Below are 21,442 nucleotides of genomic sequence, written 5' to 3'. Positions count from 1 at the left end.
CTAAAGATTTTTCAACATGTTGACTTATTAGAGGTTGCACATGAACTCTGCAGCCGCACTGTGTCTCTCCAAGGCTGGTGATCATTTATCTCCATAAAGAACCTCTCACTCCTCTCAACCCGGAAAACCCCCCTACGTCCGCTGCCAGTACTGCTCCCGGTTTGGCTACAATGGGAAACATGGCCACAGGCTGACTAAATAAGCGATTTAAACGGGTAATTTCGCTGCCGACCTAAAATATTATGCAGCCGACCAAACCTTAAACATCCGTGCGGTTTGGAATCTACCATTAGTTTTGGGATACGATGTATACAAAAGGGTAAACAGCGGAGCCTTGGCGGACGTTCCACCGATCCTGGATGAGAACGACATAGAACCTCATCTCGGAGCTGTATAGCGGAGTGAGAGGTTCTTTATGGAGCTAGTGATCATTTGGACGTGACATTGTGTCACAAAATACACCAAAATAACACCGTTCAACGGGCTAATTAGATTGCATTGATGACATTGACCAGACTAACGTTCATACAGGTTGTTGATAAGATGTTTAACATAGCCAGCTCAGCTCGCCCTACTCTCACGGAGCCCTGTTGTTGTTGCATCTGCCTGTAATGGCGACAGCAAGCTCTCTGCGATGCCAATGCCATTGTCTGGAAACTGGCCTCAGGATGACACGACCAATGAGAGTGAGCGCTTTCGTTGTTGCTAAGATACGGTGTCTGGCACATGGGTCTCTGGCCCATAGCTTGTGGATCTCTGTCACATGATTGGCGTAGCCTGCGTTGCCAGGTCTGCCTTTTGTATAATCGATTTTGGTCTTATTTGGGGGCGCATTTGGGCTCGTTTGCATAGACCACGGCAGCGCTTGTTTCTTTCCCGTTTGACTGATGTGGCAAAGGTGCTCAGTTTGGTGAAACGAACCATCCGGAAGTAAATTGCGAGCTGGCGAAGTGATTTGCATAAGTATTGGGGCATAATGCGTTTCATATAATTGTACATCCTGCAAGTACAGTAACGGTATGGGAAGCAGGTATGCTGGGAGGCAGAATATTGAGGAATTTTTGTGAAAGGTTTGGAGTTAGTTGGGCCATGGGTCTGCTTGGATACCCTCCACATGCAATCATTTCGTCTCCACGAGTTTGCTTGTCAATTATAGTGGGAGGATAAGGCAGACTGCTTATTTTCTTATCCCTTATGCCGCGTCCGGGCCCGGAGGGTCCGGGCGCACCGGAGGTCAGGGCCCGCCGTGTGCGGGCCTCAGGACCGGAGGGGGCATGCGCGTTCTTTCCGGGGATTGAACGTTTTTAACGCTTCCGGGGGGTTTATAGATCCCATAGTGAGTGCCTCACGACTCAGAACGACAAAGAACTAGAGGTTACGTATGTAACTCCGGTTCTTTTAGTTCAGGAGTGAGGCACTCACCAAACACCCCTTTGTTCCACCACTGCGAACAGAGGAACTGTGTTGGAGGTACTACGTCACGACCGGGCCTTATATGTCCTTCCGGAAAGGGGAAGGGACGGCCGGTGACGTGACATACCCTCTTGCCCAATGAATGGGCCCCGGGAGCGTATTGTGTGTAGCTCTGTTGCATCACCAGATGGCGCTGTTTCCCATAGTGAGTGCCTCACTCCTGAACTAAAAGAACCGGAGTTACATACGTAACCCTAGTTAAGGGTTATGGCTTTAATTTATGTTTATTTTCAGGAAGAGAGAAATATTAGGCGTAATAATGTCTGTGCGTTCCTGCCTACTAGTGCCTGATTTTGTTTCAGTGTACAACGGTGTCACGCAGAGAACACAGCTGATCTGCAAGCCCACACCGCGTTGCATCAGCCAAGCGTTGTGGTGTTGCATATCTAGCCTGGTAAACCCCCCTCCCTCCGGAAATCTCATTTGCATTTGATTTCAGGAAGGAGTCTGGGATTGCTCAGGGAGTAAAGCTGCCCGGTCCGCTGTGTGTTAGAACCAATCAGCGGCTGCTAGGGGCGGGATCATCCAATCACCTGCCTAGTAGCTTGAAAAAATTAAACGCCGTCTGTCATCGATTCTGCGACCGAAGTGTCAGATGGAAGTAGGCTGTGAAACAAAATGTGTTTCGCAAGCTTCTTCCATTTGATGTTGAAGGAAGGACAGCTGTGCGAGACAAGTGCGACAGACAGAGAGAAGCAGAGCTGAGCTTCCTTAACATAACATACAGATTGGAGTGGCTATTAAGTCGGCTCCAGACACACACACACACACACACACACACACACACACACACACACACACACACACACACACACACACACACACACACACACACACACACACACACACACACACACACACACACACACACACACACACACACACACACGTGCAGTGCATGCACTCAAACTTTATTGTTGATCATGCGTGACATGATGAAAGCATTTGTTTTCGCATTGGTAGGTCAGGAGAAAAATAAATTAAACATTTTAAAAAATATATATATACATATATATATATATATATATATATATATATTTTTTTTTTAAATCACATTCGAATGGCAATTTTAGCATTCGAAAGTAATTTTTTCACATTCAAATTATTTTCAAATAGCGAAATTCTTTCTGACAGCCCTATAGGTATACACGTAGCCTAGTGGAATTTATGGAATGCATGTGAAAATAAAAAACAACTTAATACTTCCTAAGGTTAATATGAGCATCAAATCAATATTTTAAATATGATTGTTTTTTCACATGCATTCCATAGGGCTAGACCACACATGGACAAATGAACTTTATTAACATATTCATTAACATTAATGAACATAAACTTGCGACGGGCATTGCCCCCTCTTGAGTAAAATATGTTTCTAAAATAAATAAAATATTTAAGGTGTTTTATTTTTGTTATAGAGGGCAATTATAATGTATTAAGGCATATTTGGCTTATTAGCCAGAGATCCTTTTAACTCATTGAGTGCCATTGACGTGTTTCACGTGTTTTACCGCAATGGCGCAACGTTCCAATGACGTGTTTGACGTGTTTTTGAAAACATAATTAAAAAACTTTTTATTTTTTTATTTTTTTTTAATGTTCAGAACCGAAGATATCATTATCTGAACTGATTTGCTGCTCCATTCACTCCTTGTTTAACTTATTACTGAAAAGGCTGTATCTCGGCTCCTAAGCACTTTTTTTTTACTATGATTTTTTTGGCCCAGACATGCTATTTTCAACATCAGACAATTAATGTCAACAAGGTCGCGATGACCTCGTTGACATTTGTGAAACCACACAGTGCAACCCTCAGTGATTAGCACCCATCAGAGGATCGATTATACTGGAGATAAAAAGTCTGTGACTACTTGAAAATCTAAGATAAATTGAAAAATCTGTGGCACTGGGACCACGTAGTCAGAAATAATTCTGGCACTCAATGTTAATAAATCAGGGCTATTGAACACCCTTTATGTCTGTGTGTGGGTTTTATAAATATTGAACCAATGAAAAGTATCAAAAAGCTCTTCTGACTAAACCTCCTAACTCCATTGGATCCTCAAACTGTCAGTCAAACGTCCAACTAAGGTTTTTTTTTCTCTCTGACTTGGTCATTCTCATCAATGATGGACAAAACAACTATCTCCACATTAATGGTCAAGCACCGGCCCATAGCGGTTAATTGGCGGTTTTGTTAGTTTCTTTTCGTTTTGTTGGTGACTTTATTTCGGTTTTAGGGTTAGGATTAGGGTTAGGTTAGGGTTATGTTATTTCATTCATATTTTTGCCTGATTTTACTTTATTTGTTCTACTTTATATTTTATTTTAGGCCATATAGGTTTACTGTTTAAATAACATTGTAACAGTAATAATAGTGTGTTCTAAGTATATATAAAATAAAATGTCTGATGAATGCACCTCTTGCTTTTGACAGTCTATTCTTTAGGTCCTTCATACCGCCTCCCTCTTTAAAAGGTGTGGCTCCCAAGTAAGTGAACTGGTCTACCTCTTCAATATCTTGTCCATTGATGTGAATTTTTTCCTGGTTTCTTGCGTTAATCCTCATTGTTTTTGTCTTTTGTATGTTGATCCTGAGTCCTACTCGCCTGGCTTCTTCATCCATTTGTGTTGTTTTGTTCTGTATCTGCTGTTTTGTAGAGGAGAGTAGCGCTATGTCGTCTGTGAAGTCCAGGTCGTCAAGTTTTGATGTCAGCTTCCATCGAATTCCATTCTCTCCCTCTTTAACTGTTCTTCTCATAACTCAATCCATCACGATCAAGAACAAGAATCCGGACATATTGCATCCTTGTTTGACACCGGTTTTTATGTCGAACCACTCACATATTTCTCCTTGGTCTTCTACTGCACACTGGAAGTCTTCATAAAACGTTCTGACCATTCTCACTATCTTCTCTGGGATTCCGTATTTCTTCATAATCATCCACAGGCTTTTGTGATGGACGGAGTCGGAAGCCTTTTCGAAGTCTACAAAGTTCATGTATAGTGTTGCTTGCCACTCATTAACCTGTTCAATGATGTTTCGCAGTACGAAGACTTGTTCTGTTGTTCCCCTACCCGTCCTATAACCTGCTTGTTCCTTTCTCAGCCTGCAGTCGATTCCATTTCTTATGCGATCTACAATAATCCTGCCAAGTATCTTTCCCACTACAGGGAGTAGGGTTATGCCTCTCGAGTTCTTGCATTCTTTGAGATTTCCTTTCTTTGCTAGTTTGATAAGCCCTTTCTTCCAGTTTGTTGGGATCTTCTCATGTTTCCATATTTTCCCCAACAGTTGATGTACCTTCATTGCTGAGAACTCTGCATCTGCTTTTAGTAATTCAGCTGTGATGGAGTCGATTCCTGGTGCCTTGCCATTCTGTAGTCTTTTTATTGCATCTTTGACTTCGCCTAGTGTTGGTTCGTTTACTGTGATCTCTTCAATTCTATTGTTGAAATCGCATTCCTCATCTTCGGTTATTGGGTTTTCTGGTTCTACGCAATTAAACACTTCCTTGAAGTGTTCTGTCCATCTAAACTTAATTTCCTCTCTTCCACTAATGAGGTTCCCATCCTTGTCCAGTACTGCTGTACTCTGTCTGGGTCTCTCGTTGCACAGTATCTTTGTGAGTCCATATCGTGTCTTCATGTGTTGTTTTCTTGCAGCATCTTCGGCTTCACTTGCAATGTTCTCCATCCATTTCCTTTTGTCCGCTTTTATACTTCTCTTCACCTCTTTGTTCTTCTCTGCATACTTCTCTTTTAGCTGCTTCTTGATTCTTTCGGAACGTGTGCCCAGGATCTTCTTTTTCATTCCTTCTCTTTGTTCTATGAGGCTCCATGATTCTTCACTGATCCATGGCTTCTTATTTTTCCGTGGTCTACCTAAGACTGCCTCAGCTACTTCTATGTACACCTTCTCCATTACTTGGAAGTCACGCTCTACCTCTTCATCTTCTACTCCTTGCTCTTCATCTTCCAGTATCTGGTACCTGTTTCTTAGACTGATGCAAAAGGTCTTTAAGATGTTTTTATTCTTCAGCTTTGCTGTATCATACTTGACTCTGGTGCTTTTCTTTTCCTTTTGTCGTCTCTTTAGTCTTAGCTTGATTGTTGTGCATACGAGATAGTGGTCACTTCCAATGTCTGCAGACCTGTGTACTCTTGTGTCTTTCACTGAATTCCTAAATCGTTTATTGATTAGTGTGTGATCTATCTGATTCCTGGTCTTCCCATCTGGGGATATCCACGTTGCTTTGTGTATGTTTTTATGTGGGAACAAAGTTCCTGTTATGACTAGCTCGTTCATGTCACACATTTCACACAGCCTTTCTCCATTATCATTCTGATTTCCGAGCCCGTGCTTGCCCATGACCCTTTCATAATCTTGGTGTTTATCTCCTACTTTAGCATTCATGTCTCCTGTTACAATCAACATGTCGTGTTTGTCCCTACTGTCTAGTACATCTTGCAGTCTCATGTAGAATTCGTCCTTTACTTGTTCTTCTGCATCTTCTGTGGGTGCGTAGATGTGTATAATCGTCAGCTTAATGTGTTGGGAGTGGTACCTGGCTTGAATGATTCTTTCATTGACTGGAGTCCAATCAATCAGGGCTCTTGCTGCTGTTTTTGACATCAGCATGCCCACACCTTGACATCGTCTCTTCCCGAGTAGATGATGGTTTCTCCTTCTGCCAGTTCCATTTTTCCTTGTCCTGTCCAGTGTGTTTCGCTGCTGCCCATTCCTCTGTTAGTCATTTCTCTTGCTGCTAGTGTAATGTTGCCGCTTGCGTAAAGTGTTCGTACATTCCAGTTTCCGATCTTCAAGGTATTTTTCGGGTGCAGCAGTGGCCTATTCAACCCAAGGGCGTCCTGTTGGCTTTCGCCCCTGTGCGTCATGGTGTCTCTCCTGTTGTGAGGACTGGCTACAGCATTCCCCAGATTTAGTGGTTTTGCTCTGCTTCTGGTTTCTGTAATAATTTTATTTTTCCGGGAGCGGGTTATCAGCCCACAGCCCAACCCCCAACCTGGAGGGCCAGTGGGATCACTCTTTGTCTGGTCTCTACCCTTCGACCTGTTCGGCATGGGTGACCTGGCCAGGAGTACAATACTCCTGCCGACATAGCTCTATGGGTCATGGAGACGCGCAAACCACCCCACCACGATAAGGTGGTGATCCCATCGGGGATGATTATTGCTTGTCAAACGTTTTAGCTAGCCTTTTTAATCTGATTGTTAATTAGCTCTGCATGGTTGCTGCTTTTGCATCCTGATTAGTTACTAGACCAATTTAAAATGATAGATGTTTTTCGTTTGTAATAATCCATGCTAATTATTATTGAACCATTGTAGATGTTCATATTTCACGAATATACATAGGAACCTATTCTTTACTATTACTCCATTTATAGGTCACGTCAGTAGCTCCATTTTACGGCGATCTAGTCACAGTCCAAGAAGTTTAATATCATAGCGCTCACTTGTCTATCAAATCATCTACACATTGCCTATATGCATACGATTATTTGTTACACTTAATTTACAGCTTCACACTCCACAGAGAAACACGCTAAACCAGCCACCAACAACTGCCCGCTGCGGGTAGTGTTGCCAGGTTCTATGAGAGAAACAAACAACCAGGTATAGGAAAACAAGCCAAAAATAAGCGACTATGGGCCACATGAGCCCTTTAAACCTACCGTATACATCGGCTATTTGAAAATAGCAGTTCTACAAGCTCACAACGCACCACGAATCACGATGCGACGCGTTGTGAGCTATTACATCTGCTATTTTCAAATAAAATCTTGGGGGAAACTTATAATAAGCCGACTTGACAACACTGGCTGCACAGGCACCATAACTCATATCAAGCTGCAGCATCATCAAATAAGGCCACACCGAATAGTTAAACTCTTTAGTCTATTACAACCAAATTCACCCTGAGACAAAGAGCACGGTGGCCAAAAACACAAGAACTGTAACGCACACACCAACATTGCACTGCCTAAAGACGCATAGCAGCAGCTGCCCAATTAATTGACCAAAGCATAGAATAGAATAATAAACAAGTACTGTAGGCTATGTTCTACCTTATTGAATGAGCAGCTGTCCTAAGTGCGCTTTCGGTCGATGATGCAGTCCTTGTCCAAAGACACAAGTCTCTTTTTCAATTGCCATCATCATAAAGGCCTCGAGGTGTTCCTGTGATGCTGTGCTCCTCACACGGTTTTTGATTAATTTATTTTTTTAACTAAATTTTTATCCCATGATTTTGTAACCCTATTTTTTACACCCAGTGCCAATTGTCTATCTAATCCTGGGCACTACCTTCCCTCTGCCAACCTAGGGAGGCCAGGGCCGAGCTCATGCCTCCTTCAATGCATGAGAGCCAACTGACCTTCTTATCACCTGACAGGGGAGAGTTTCCCTGGTAGGACGTAGCGCGTGGAAGGAACACGTTATTCCAACCAGTTCCCTTCCCCTCCATCAGGCGCCCCGGCTGGCCAGGGGGAGGCAGTATAGTGACCAGGATAACTGCATGTTTTTGTGAGGGTACCTACCCTAGGAGACACGGGGAGAACATGCAAACTCCACACAGAAAGGCCCTTTGATTAATTTTAATGTGGAAAAGCTTCACTCACATGCAACTTGAGTCACATCTTCCGTAGCAGTGGACGGTGCTACTAGTGCTCGCACTGACAGCAGCACTATGGACCGACATTAACACTATTTTCAGCAGACTGCTGCTGGGCAAACATCTTTGTTATTTTCAAACATTTCCCTGCATCAGCCTCCAGACATTTTAGTTTTTTAGCTCGTACTTTCTCTGCATCACCCTTTACTTTTTTGTTTTGTTTTCTCTCCATTTCACCTGCCAGTAGAATCCACCTGCTTGCATTCTATTGACGTATTCCCGCCGGCTTTTTTTTAAGTGGTTTACATCAAACGTACGGAGCAAACCACTTGAGCGGGGGCCGGGGGGAACAGAGTCTCCACCTCACCTCCACCAAAGTGTCACTTCAACCCCCCTATGACAATGTAGTGAATGGACCGGGCCGGCCAATTTCTCTTAAAAATTCTTGGCGTGGCCGCGCCCCCAGACTGCCCGGCCCTTCTGGCATCTGCCAGAAGTGCCACACCGTCCAATCCGGGCCTGACACAGAGTACTGTTAACCAGAGTCATTTAAACACAGAGTACTGTCCTGCTAACCAGAGTCCTTTAAACACAGAGTACTGCTAACCAGAGTCCTTTAAACACAGAGTACTGTTAACCAGAGTCCGTTAAACACAGAGTACTGTTAACCAGAGTCCTTTAAACACAGAGTACTGTCCTGCTAACCAGAGTCCTTTAAACACAGAGTACTGCTAACCAGAGTCCTTTAAACACAGAGTACTGTCCTGCTAACCAGAGTCCTTTAAACACAGAGTACTGCTAACCAGAGTCCTTTAAACACAGAGTACTGCTAACCAGAGTCCTTTAAACACAGAGTACTGTTAACCAGAGTCCTTTAAACACAGAGTACTGCTAACCAGAGTCCTTTAAACACAGAGTACTGTTAACCAGAGTCCTTTAAACACAGAGTACTGTCCTGCTAACCAGAGTCCTTTAAACACAGAGTACTGCTAACCAGAGTCCTTTAAACACAGAGTACTGCTAACCAGAGTCCTTTAAACACAGAGTACTGTTAACCAGAGTCCTTTAAACACAGAGTACTGCTAACCAGAGTCCTTTAAACACAGAGTACTGTTAACCAGAGTCCTTTAAACACAGAGTACTGTCCTGCTAACCAGAGTCCTTTAAACACAGAGTACTGCTAACCAGAGTCCTTTAAACACAGAGTACTGTTAACCAGAGTCCTTTAAACACAGAGTACTGTTAACCAGAGTCCTTTAAACACAGAGTACTGCTAACCAGAGTCCTTTAAACACAGAGTACTGTTAACCAGAGTCCTTTAAACACAGAGTACTGTTAACCAGAGTCCTTTAAACACAGAGTACTGTCCTGCTAACCAGAGTCCTTTAAACACAGAGTACTGTCCTGCTAACCAGAGTCCTTTAAACACAGAGTACTGTTAACCAGAGTCCTTTAAACACAGAGTACTGTTAACCAGAGTCCTTTAAACACAGAGTACTGTTAACCAGAGTCCTTTAAACACAGAGTACTGTTAACCAGAGTCCTTTAAACACCGAGTATTGCTAACCAGAGTCCTTTAAACACAGAGTAGCGGAACATATATATTTTTTTGTGATTTTCGTTATTTTCCATGTACTATGCAGTCACAAATGAAAAAGAAATTGGAGCATTCAACAAGTGAGTTGCGAGCCCCACTTTGTTCTTATGCGGTAATAATTATGTGTTCATGTTTTCTTCATGTGTTACAAAACTTTATCAGCCCCTCCTTGTCCGTGAATCCACTGTAAATAAATTTAATAAGTCGTATTATTATAACAAAAAGTGACCGTTACCTGTCACAGCTGTGTAGTTGCTCCACATCATCACCAGGAACATGTATAAATAAATACACATGGTTGATTTTACAGCACAAACACTGACTGAGAAGGAACGATGTGAGACACCGTGATCCGCCATGATTTCTGCTCCTTCGTCTCAACCTGGTTCTGTGTAGACAACGAGCTGAAAGCAAAATGGATTCCTTTATACTTTCGAAATGGGCTTGCCTGTCTAAGTAACGTTTGTAATATTGCATTAAAGCAAACATCACCAGCGTTTTAAGAGCTTTAATCGGGCCTAAATATTTGAGCCCGGCTCAACCCAGCCTGACAGAACGTCAAGCCCAGCCCGACCCAAAGCCCGATACATAATTGACAAATTGGGCCCAGCCCAGCCCCAAACCCATCATTTTTCTAAACAAGTATTGCTGCATGCAGCCTTTTTTCTCATTAAATCTTGGTAATACGTTAAGAACAGGAGTCATTCTACCCTTTTCCAACTGTCTATATTTTAAAAAAAGCAAATAGGGCTTTTAGACTAGGTCAGTTTTCCAAAAATCTTAACCCCGAAGGCAAATCGTGTTAATTTATGACACACATGTTTTTTAGGGGTATTAAGGTGTGCTGAATCCAAATCTGCTGTGTGTCAAGCTCAAAAATTGCCGCTAAGCCCTCAAAATGGACAATTTAAAGATGGCGGCCACCACTATGCTGAAACATAATAAAACACTGTATGTTTGATTAAACAAGGTAGAAAATAGACTGAAATGTCCTTTTTTATGTTTACATATATGGGGAATACAATGAAATATTCTGATATAAGATCAATTGTGAAGGAACCACTTTTATATAATTTATATTGTGAAAATTGGCCTCTTTGGTAATGAATAATGTTTTTTTCTTTTCCTTTTTTTTTGGGTTGTTAATTAATAATTTCTTTAAGATGTATAATTGCCTTAATTTGTGTTTCTGACTTGTATTTGCAGGCAGCAGACACAGGACTTAGTCCCAGTCATCCTCAGTGTTCTGGCAGGTGTTGCCAAGTTTCTTGCAATTACACGCTTCAATGCACTCCATACGTATTTTCCTCCACAGCGTTGGCTGAGACATCCCTTTGTGCAACTGCATGACGTGATCTCCCTGCTTGCTTTTGGCATAGGTGGCAGAGAAAGCAGCCGTGGCACCAACTGACCATTCAGGTGCATCCATCCCATTTCGGTCACTGGAGGAAGATCAGGATGTGGCAAGTGAGCTTGGTTCCAGACAAGAGCTTGATAGTGGGCATCTGAGGTTGGTGGCAGAGTCTCTTCTGCACGATCTATACAAAACAACTTGACTCTTGCTTCATTGCATGTATCAACTTCAGGCACACTGTATATCTTACAGATGAATTTCTCTGTTGACCTCGCTATGTCTACTGTGAGAGGGCCTTTTCCAAGCCCAATGAGATCTGTGTGATGTTGCTGGAACACCTGCCAGGCTGTTTTCTTACTGTGGCCACTGAACTGAGACACGCTGTCACAGCCAGTGACAGCATGGAAGGCAAGTAGTGTGTCAACTTGATCAGCAGAAAGCAACATGCGAATTTCATGTACTGGAAGATACTTCGGAGCCTTTGATGTCCCAGCTTTCATGTAGACGCTTACATTGCATTCTGTCATAGTGTGCCAGAAGTAGAAGAAGCACATCTGTATCTCGTGCTGACACAACTAGTGTTTCCATTTGAGCATGGATGCAATGCAAAATCAGACGTGTGTCAGCTTCCTTGTGGTCAGCACTTAGAGAAGAGACTTCAAGATCTGGATCCGATGACTTGACAGTGGTCACTTCGGCAAACCCCCCTGATACAATGATGGTTAGATTATTTGGGCTGTGTTTAATCAGATGGTTTGAAAGCAATAGAGCAAGGTCTGCTTTATTTTCCTCAAATGCCATGAAGCTAGACCAGTCTGGTGGAAGAGGAACGGACTCGTTCTCTATTTTACGACGTATTGGTCGGTGGCGCTGCTTGCGTTTAATCCTTGTGCCTGCTTTGATCGTTAGCTCTTGATACCTGTCAAAGACTACATCAATCCGCTGGCAGTTTTCTCCCATTTTAAAAACAGCTCCAGCAAACATGTTGCCAAATGTTTTAATGCCAGGTTGCTTTCCTAGTGCCATCACGAGTGCTTGGCCATCAATGAGCAGGCAGCTGGAATCATCAAGTGTAACTTTTGCAGGGGTTTGGACTTGTTCTGTCAGTATGTTTACTAGCACAGATTTGTTTGTGGAATGTAGACTACCATTAGTTGTCGCCAAAGATAGTGGGATGTCATGAGTTCATGTGTAAGGATGTTTTCAAGGTTTACCTGGCGCCCTGCTCAGTAAGCTGTAATGAGCCTTTGTAGTATGTTCCTATACACTTTGATAGTGTTTTGCTTGCCCTTGGAAAGTTTCTCAACTTCATATAAAGAGGCAAATGTCTTGGCCTTATTTTTTCGAATAGGTGATTTCAGAGCCAGGTGCTGGTCACTATCTGGAGGCTCACATAGACGTTTCTCGACAAAGACTTTCATTTGTGCTTGTCCAAGTTCTTCTGCATTAAGCAGAGATTCCTGAATCTCAGATGTGACTACATCCTTGTTGATCATGTTTTTCAATGTGTCTCCACCATCTAGAAACACACCATGCTGTTTCAATGACACAACTATTCTGCCTTCATCAGAATCTTCATTGCCTGATGTCATTCCTAGTTTGTCCTCAGATTATATGACAATGTCCATCTACTCCGTGCAGACGCTATTCTGGTAATACCTACTAAGCCTCCACTCTTCTTTCCTGTAGCATTTAGCCATTCTGTACTTTGGTCCGCTGATACCTGATTGAAGTGTCGATCAGTGCGTTTTACCACAAAGTTGCCTTCCTGGAACTCAAGGAGGACCTCTGGTGGAAGAACTGACATCTCAGCCAGGTATACAGTACCCCATCTGGCATAGTTAACATGACCATACCTGAAGAAGAATGGCAGCATACGTTTGAATGCATATACAGTAGGTGGAGATCCCATAATCCATCATGTTGTGCTCTTATGAAGCAGAGTAGGATGCTGACCATAGTCATATAGTTCTACCAGAACTCAGCATTTGGGTCATCAACTACAAGAGCTGCAACAAAATCTTTCAAGGGCTGCTGAAATCTGTTGCTATTCAGTTTGTCGATCATCTGTGCAATGTGGTCGGCATCTATGGATGTACAGACATCTGACAGTTCGGCTCTCAGTGTAACATCAATCTCATCCAGATAAGTATATACACGTGCATACCCCTTTCCTGCCATGACATGATGTGCAGCATTAGCTCCCAAGAGATCACACCCTACCCATAGCTCACTCAGGCCAGAATCAGCCATGTGTCGTTCTATTATACCAAGAAAGTTCATGGCAATATGAAGGCCTCCAAGGCAAGGTATAAGCACCTCCTTGTATTCCTCTACTGACCACTTCAGCTCCATCAATTTTGAATACAGTGCCTCATCCACAGTCAGAACAACATGCTGCTGTTGGCAACATGGATCACTCGCTTTACGACTGTGTTCAGTGTATCGAGTTCAGATGCAGGAGCCTGTATGATAGGTAGGTACCCAACAGTAGTTTTCTCAGGGTTAACTGTGCTTGCCTGTTGGTTGTAAAATGTCCAGGATGGCATAGGTTCGTGAGATGTCCTAGATACGATGAAGGCCATGTCAGCAGCATGTGCTTTCTGTGCTGCAGGACATTCTTCAGGTGATTGTGTGAAGCAGTCAGCTGCCATCACACCACCAAACGTGTGTGTGTGTGTGTGTGTGTGTGTGTGTGTGTGTGTGTGTGTGTGTGTGTGTGTGTGTGTGTGTACAATTGTATTGTGAACAGTCGTTTCTCTTTGGAGCGGATAAAGTTGGTTGGAACAATATTCACCAATAAATGACAATTTTCACAATATATATGAGTTTTAAGCAGTTTCCTCACAATTGATTTCAAATCAAAATATTTAATTGGATTCCCCATTTAAAAATAGATTAAAAAAAATAAGTTTCTACCTTGTTTAGTCAAAAAGATGCTTTGTAATATATTACAGCATAGTGGCGGCCGCCATCTTTAAATGGTCCATCTTGAGGGCTTAGCGGACATTTTTGAGCTTGACACACAGCAGATTTGGATTCAGCACACCTTAATACCCCTAAAAAACATGTGTGTCATAAATTAACACGATTTGCCTTCAGCACTTTAAATAAGCACATTTTCTGAAATCCTGCCTAGTCTATTTATAAATATATACAATTAGGTAGGGGTGTGCGTGGATATTCAGTTAAACAGGGCTGACTAACCATTTTCAAAATGATATTCGGTTATACTATTAAATATATATTTTTATCGCCCATGTCACCTCGTACTGCCCGCTGCCTGTGCGCCAGTCATTTAAAGAAATAATCCAACGTTTACTTTGAGGTGAGGAAGACATGATATTTTAATACAAGAATCCATTTCATGTATGAAAGACCTTAGAGATGAGGTAAAACTATATGTTTACTCCTACCTCCAGGAGGTTTATGTCACATTGTTGTCACTAGTCTATTCATGTATCAATCAACAAGATGAGCTTCTGTTGTTGCTTTTCTGTTTATAATACAGAATAATTTATGAATATCCAATGTATCAATTTGACACAATCATGTGTTTGGTAGTGGTGTGTGGTCACTCACTGTCCCTGTTATAAACATACTAATCCTCTTCTGCTCAACAATACACTGTAAATGATAATTCATAATCTGAGCTGCTGGTAATAATAATGTTGTCTTCCTTACCCAGTCCTCCTACACAGCTCCCTCCTGCTCACACCTTCACTCTGTCACCTGTTGAGTCACATTTACATTACAATGATTGATCATTAAAGTAACCATAATACAAAAAAGAAAGATACATTTTACAGGTTATAATCTTATCTGGTTATAAAATATTACTAATTAATTCACTGTCTTTATTGGGATGCTGTTTGTCACAAATCAGAGATCAGGTGTAGTTTTACGATGAGTCCACTAGGTGGTGCACATTCACCACATTAAATAAGAAACACACACTACAAACAGATGTTTAGTTCTCTTAATGATGTAAATGTAAGTACGACTTCACCACTTTTCAACATATCTTCATATAATAGGTCCTCACTAATGCTCATGATAAAATGATACCATTTTTTTCTACTTGGTCTGTGTCTCATAGAGGGCTGTGGACAGTCCAGAAACCCGTCTACCAGTGACATCATCGTTAGGCAGGATTTCTTCCCCCAAAAAGATTTTTTTTTTATTCAGATTTGTATTAAGGCGAGAACAATGGGATCTATTATTGCATTGCAACTTTCCAGGAATACAAAGCCTGCAGTTTCTATTAGCTTGGATTCCCCATCGATGATGTCACTGGTAGACGGGTTTCTGAACTGTCCACAGCCCTCCTCTGAGACACAGACTGATTAGATTATTTTTTTTACCATTTTATCATGAGCATTAGTGAGGACCTATTATATGAAGATATGTTGAAAAGTGGTGAAGTCGTCCTTTAACAATAACGCAGCAAAAGCTAAAACAACATATCATTTAAAATAATGGCATTAAAATAATGGCCAAAACAAAAATCAGAATCAGAATCAGTTTTATTGTCACATCACAGGTTTACAAGGTAAAAAAGTGGGTGAAATTCATTTTAGTGCAGCTTAAAAAAACAACACCACAGCAGCCATACATACGGCGCTAAACGATCCCTCATATCAAGAATTGGGTGGGGGGGGGGGGCGGGTGGGATGGAATGGAATGGAACGGGCAAAAAAAGCACTACTCTCACGCTCTGCCCCCAGAGGGGGGCAGAGCGTGGGAGGAGCGAAAAAAAAAGGAGCCCAGGGGGGGGAGGGGGGGAGGGGGGGAGGGGGGAGAGGAGCAGGGACGCGAAGGCGTGTGGTGCAGGTTATGTTACGTGTGTGTGTGTGTGTGTGTGTGTGTGTGTGTGTGTGTATGGAGGCTTGGGATATGGCCTTAATGCAGTGAATCAAGGAAAACAGTGAAGACATGAATAACAGAGATTTATTTAAAAAAAAAATCAACTAAAAGCAGGAGGTACACACTGCAGGATATTTGGTCCGATTATGCTGTCCGCGTTTTTTTTGGCGCTCGCCGACAAAACCTCCCGATCTGACGCAGATCGGCCTTTGATCGGCGAGATAATGCTCGCTGTGTGTGAAAGGCTCTGCGAGACGATCTGGCCGCGATCATCCGCTCTGCGATGGCTTTCCGACCGTTTTCAAATATCTATCTCGTTAGATATTCAGCTGTGTGTCCCAGACTGAAAATCTTACAATGTGAAAGGGTCTGAGATAAGTCTGCGAGCAGATCAGCGCCACAGCCAATGAGAGCACATTACAGCAGCCACCGTGGCTAGGAGAGGATCACTGGACCTGACCAAACAGCAACAAACAGACCCTCCCCCGCAATATTACCGTCCAGTCCTGTTTTAAGTTAAACATTATAAAACTGAATGAGAGAGAACGTGAGCTGTGTGTGTGTGTGTGTGTGTGTGTGTGTGTGTGTGTGTGTGTGTGTGTGTGTGTGTGTGTGTGTGTGTGTGTGTGTGTGTGTGTCTGCGTGAGCAGCGTGTCTGCCTAGCCTCACATGCCTTTTTGGTTTGTCGTTGCCAGATTTTGCAAGAGAAATAAGCAACCAGATCTATGAAAACAAGCCCAACAAAAGCGACTATAGGGCAGGCCACATCAGCACCCTATATACAAATACATTGCATATTTTAAAATAGCCGATCTACAAGCTCACAAGCATCGCAGCTATTTTCAAAGAAAAATCTTGAGAAAATTGTGGAATATTTTCCAAATCCACACAGATCTTGTATGGGGGTCTATGGCACAACATATCTTCAGAAGGGGGGAGGTCTGCGGACAAATATTAAATTGGGGGTCCTTGCCATGAAAATGTTTAAGAACAACTGGCTCAAACAACATGGAAACAAGACCAAATAAGCAACTACACTTTCAAGTCAGGGCCGGATCTAGGCATGGGCAAGGGGGGGCAATGCCCCCCCAAATGCCCTGACTGCCCCCCCAAAACAATCTTTAAAAAAAAAAAAAAAAAGTTACATTTATGTCATGATATGAAATGTGAGCTTACCATAATAATCAAAATAATCCTTAATCATATTCCATCATGTATCATTGCACAATTCAAATAATCCTCTGCCTTGATTTTCCATGGGCAGTGTTGCCAGATATTGCGAGAGAAAGAAGCCTAGGAAAACAAGCCCAAAAGAACAATAGGAAGCAGTAATACACAAACAGCCGAAAAAAATGGGAAAAAAAACGCAAACATTTTTCGCCGCCCCCCCAGCATTTATTAATGCCCCCCCAGTTAATAATTTCTGTATCCGGCCCTGCTTTCAAGCAACAGAAAAACAATCCCAAAGTCGCTTATAATAAGCGGACATGGCAACACTGACTGCTTCTGACGAGAGAGAGAGAGAGAGGGAGAGGGAGATTTATCACGGGAGACGTCGATTAAAATGACTTGGAATAAAAACAAATGTATGTATTGGGTCTGACTCTGGACAGCATCCTAGTGAACTATCCTACAGTGTGTAATCCCTGGTCGGGGATCAATCTATAGGGTGAAAACCACAACGATATATGACAGCCCATTTCAAGAAATAAACTCCTGTAGTGTGAAATGCTCAACGATCAGACGACCCCCGACCACTTTAAAAGTCCTACAGTGTGTACCTGCCCTTAAAAACACTGGTGATCTGCAAGGTAATCAGGAGAATGACATGTTGTGTGGTATGTCTGGGAAACATAGGGCGGATTCAGACCATGGTCTCGGGTGCGAACTACGGTGTGTGAACGCTGCGTACCGTTCCCCTGAATAGATCACCGTACCGTAGGCCCACCCGGGACCGCATGGGGAGGTGGTCTGGGGTTGATGGGTACTCTGGTCAGTGGTGGGAAAAGTACTCAAATGTTTTACTTAAGTAAAAGTATCAATACTACAATGTAGAAGTACTCGTTACAAGTAAAAGTCCGGAATTAAAAATGTACTTGAGTAAAAGTACAAAAGCATTGGTATCAAAATGTACCAAACAGTAAAAGTACTAAAATGTTTTAAATCCACAGATCTACAAGCTCACAATGCGATGCGTTGTGAGCTTGTAGATCTGCTATTTTCAAATAGCCTAGGTATAAAATAGGGCTAAAGTGGTTAATGTATGTTTCATAATGTAATCATTTATATCTGCAAAGTAACTAGTAACTAAAGTTTTCAAATAATTGTGGTGGAGTAAAAGTACTATATTTGCCTCTGAGATGTAGTGGAGTAGAAGTAAAAGTATAGACAATTGGAAATACTCCAGTAAAGTAAAAGTACCTCAAAATTGTAATTAAGTACAGTACTTGAGTAAATGTACTTAGTTACTTTACACAACTGACTCGGAACGCAGCAAAGTGAAGCCATCCGTACCAACAGAAGGAAGTGAACTGTTAGTCATATATCATTTATATATTTTTATAATGACACATTATTTTAGCTGGGTTATAGTTCTACTTGAATGTTGATAATAATAATAATAATCCCATTAGTGTTTGAGTAGCACGAGCCGTGAAAAAACAAACAAAAAACACATGTGTAGCGAGCGCTGCCGCTGGGATAAAGATACCAAGGATTAGTCTGTGACGTCGCTGCTAAAATACCAAGGATGTGTCAGTGACGTCACTGCCAAAGGCGAAGTGTCCCTGAGCAAGACACTAACCCCTCACTAATACCACACCACCCTTTCTGTCATAAACATTAAGATCACATCTTGGAAAATCCTGGCAGATAAAAAAAACACCTGAGCACCTGAACCTGTGCTTGTACAGATCATCATGGAGAATTGGAAAATTGTATAAGAATATAACTGTTTAGGTATTTATAAAATGACTCAAAATATATATAATACTATTACAAATATTTCATGTATGTGACTCAGGACATGTCAGGAGATATTATCTCATACTAGTATCGTATTGAATCTACATGCAGATATAAAGTAAAGACATTTTACCTTCATGTTCAGAACAGACGTTGAAAGAAACGATGCAGCTGATCCGCCTTCAACAATGAACTGAGTTCATGTGAGGATGTGGTTTAACTTCCTCCAACTCCACTATACCATCTGAAAAACATCTGACGTCACTCTGGTCTAACCTGTAAGTCTGGTGTCAGGTTACACTGTATATTTGGATGTGCGTGGCTGCTTTTAATGCTGTTTTATATCAGGTTGAGAACTTAAGGCTCTTGAGCTTGTGGGGATAATGGTGTTGAATGCTGAATAAAGTCTATGAACAACATTCTCACAGTCTCTCTAGGTGTGAGAGGATGGTGTGGAACAGGGGTGATGCAACTTTGATGATGTAGAGGACCATTATATTTCCACTCTCACTCCAGAGGAACACATATACTGTACAGACACCTCTTATCTCCGTAGTTTAACTCTTTTCGTAAATTAATGCCGTACTTCGCCATTCTATGTCACACAAAAGTAGCAAAAATAGCCAATCTAGATCTGCTATTTCTGCTATTTTTGAATTGGAATCCTGCTTTTTTTTTGCTATTTTCTTTATTTTATTTTTTTATATGCTCTATCATCATATGAGATGAAATTCACATAATCTGCTCTCTGCCTTCTCTGTCAGCTAAGGGGTCCCTGCTTCATCTCTCTGTCAGTAAGGGGTCCCTGCTTCATCTGTCTCTCAGTAAGGGGTCCCTGCTTCATCTGTCTCTCAGTAAGGGGTCCCTGCTTCATCTGTCTCTCAGTAAGGGGTCCCTGCTTCATCTGTCTCTCAGTAAGGGGTCCCTGCTTCATCTGTCTCTCAGTAACGGGTCCCTGCTTCATCTGTCTCTCAGCAAAGGGGTCCCTGCTTCATCTGTCTCTCAGCTAAGGGGTCCCTGCTTCATCTGTCTCTCAGTAAGGGGTCCCTGCCTCATCTGTCTCTCAGCTAAGGGGTCCCTGCTTCATCTGTCTCTCAGTAAGGGGTCCCTGCTTCATCTGTCTCTCAGTAAGGGGTCCCTGCTTCATCTGTCTCTCAGTAAGGGGTCCCTGCTTCATCTGTCTCTCAGCTAAGGGGTCCCTGCTTCATCTGTCTCTCAGCTAAGGGGTCCCTGCTTCATCTGTCTCTCAGTAAGGGGTCCCTGCTTCATCTCTCTCTCAGCAAAGGGGTCCCTGCTTCATCTCTCTCTCAGCAAAGGGGTCCCTGCTTCATCTGTCTCTCAGCTAAGGGGTCCCTGCTTCATCTGTCTCTCAGCTAAGGGGTCCCTGCTTCATCTGTCTCTCAGCTAAGGGGTCCCTGCTTCATCTGTCTCTCAGTAAGGGGTCCCTGTTTCATCTCTCTCTCAGCAAAGGGGTCCCTGCATCATCTGTCTCTCAGTAAGGGGTCCCTGCTTCATCTGTCTCTCAGTAAGGGGTCCCTGCTTCATCTGTCTCTCAGTAAGGGGTCCCTGCTTCATCTCTCTCTCAGCTAATGACCACACACACACACACACACACACACACACACACACACACACACACACACACACACACACACACACACACACACACACACACACACACACACACACACACACACCCCCCCCACCCCTCCCCCCCAAGGATCAACATAGTTCTTGATCTCATTGCCATCTCACATAACTCTTACACAGTAACTCATAAGAACATTAAAACACACCTGATGCTGCTGACCTTATGACACATGAATCTATATTTAAGAAATACCTCAGAATATCATACTTTCATGCCAAGCTGTCTGCCTATTAAATCACATGTAATCTTCCTGATAATTTCTAAACAAGTGCATCTGACGAAATAACATCACCTTCAACAACATTCCCAAACACATATAAGCTCAAACGAGCATGACAGCACAAAATCAAAAATATAAACATCTGTTGTGTTCCTCAGACGGAGTCTCGCCGAGGCGAGCATCAGCGTTGCCATGTCGGCTTATTATAAGCGACTTTGGGCTTCTTCTTCTTCTGTAAAGTTGCTTGTAAAATTGGTAGCTGCGGGTTGCGTTTTTTGTGTGTGGCTTATTTATAAAGTGTAGGCTACTTGCTTATTTAGGCTTGCTTCCAAAAAAATAAGAATACATTTAAACCAGTGGTTCTCAAATCTTTTCATGAAAATGTGTGGTGTGTTGTGTTGAGTCAGGATACGTCATGAGTAACTGTCAATGTTGTTAATACGAGCTGTTGTTATGGAGCCCACCCAAGATGGCCACCGGACCTACGTCAGCCTAACCTAAGCCACGCCTTTTGCCCGAGCCCTATACAGTATATATCTGTGTTCTCTCTCTACCATCCTCTCTCTTCTCATGGAAAACTACACAACTAAACTCACATACTGCTTTACACCTGTAAGACTGATACAAATACAACTGATTATTTTCGGTTACTACTTACTTAGGTTCAGCCTCTTCTTCTC

At 42.5% G+C, this 21,442-nt stretch overlaps 1 protein-coding gene across 1 annotated transcript in view; it reads right to left on the bottom strand.

The window, feature by feature from the left end:
• The window catches only part of LOC308086394 (uncharacterized protein), a gene marked incomplete at its 3' end in the record, with an annotated part of 60,585 nt that extends 41,513 nt beyond the window's left edge, over positions 1 to 19,072 (bottom strand). Inside the window, exons 1-3 of the mRNA XM_080429914.1 lie at positions 19,025 to 19,072; positions 14,746 to 14,793; positions 9,943 to 10,111 (exon numbers count right to left, since the gene is read on the bottom strand). Of these exons, the coding sequence (XP_080286040.1) occupies positions 9,943 to 10,066 (124 nt within the window). The 5' untranslated portion in view covers positions 10,067 to 10,111; positions 14,746 to 14,793; positions 19,025 to 19,072. The remainder of the gene's footprint in view (positions 1 to 9,942; positions 10,112 to 14,745; positions 14,794 to 19,024) is intronic.
• Positions 19,073 to 21,442: the final 2,370 nt, after the last annotated feature.

Source organism: Gymnoscopelus braueri (genome assembly GCF_963280865.1).
Source record: "Gymnoscopelus braueri genome assembly, chromosome: 6".
Lineage (NCBI taxonomy): Eukaryota > Metazoa > Chordata > Actinopteri > Myctophiformes > Myctophidae > Gymnoscopelus > Gymnoscopelus braueri.
The sequence above is the reverse complement of the archived record's forward strand: the minus strand, read 5'-3'. Positions and strand labels throughout refer to the sequence as shown.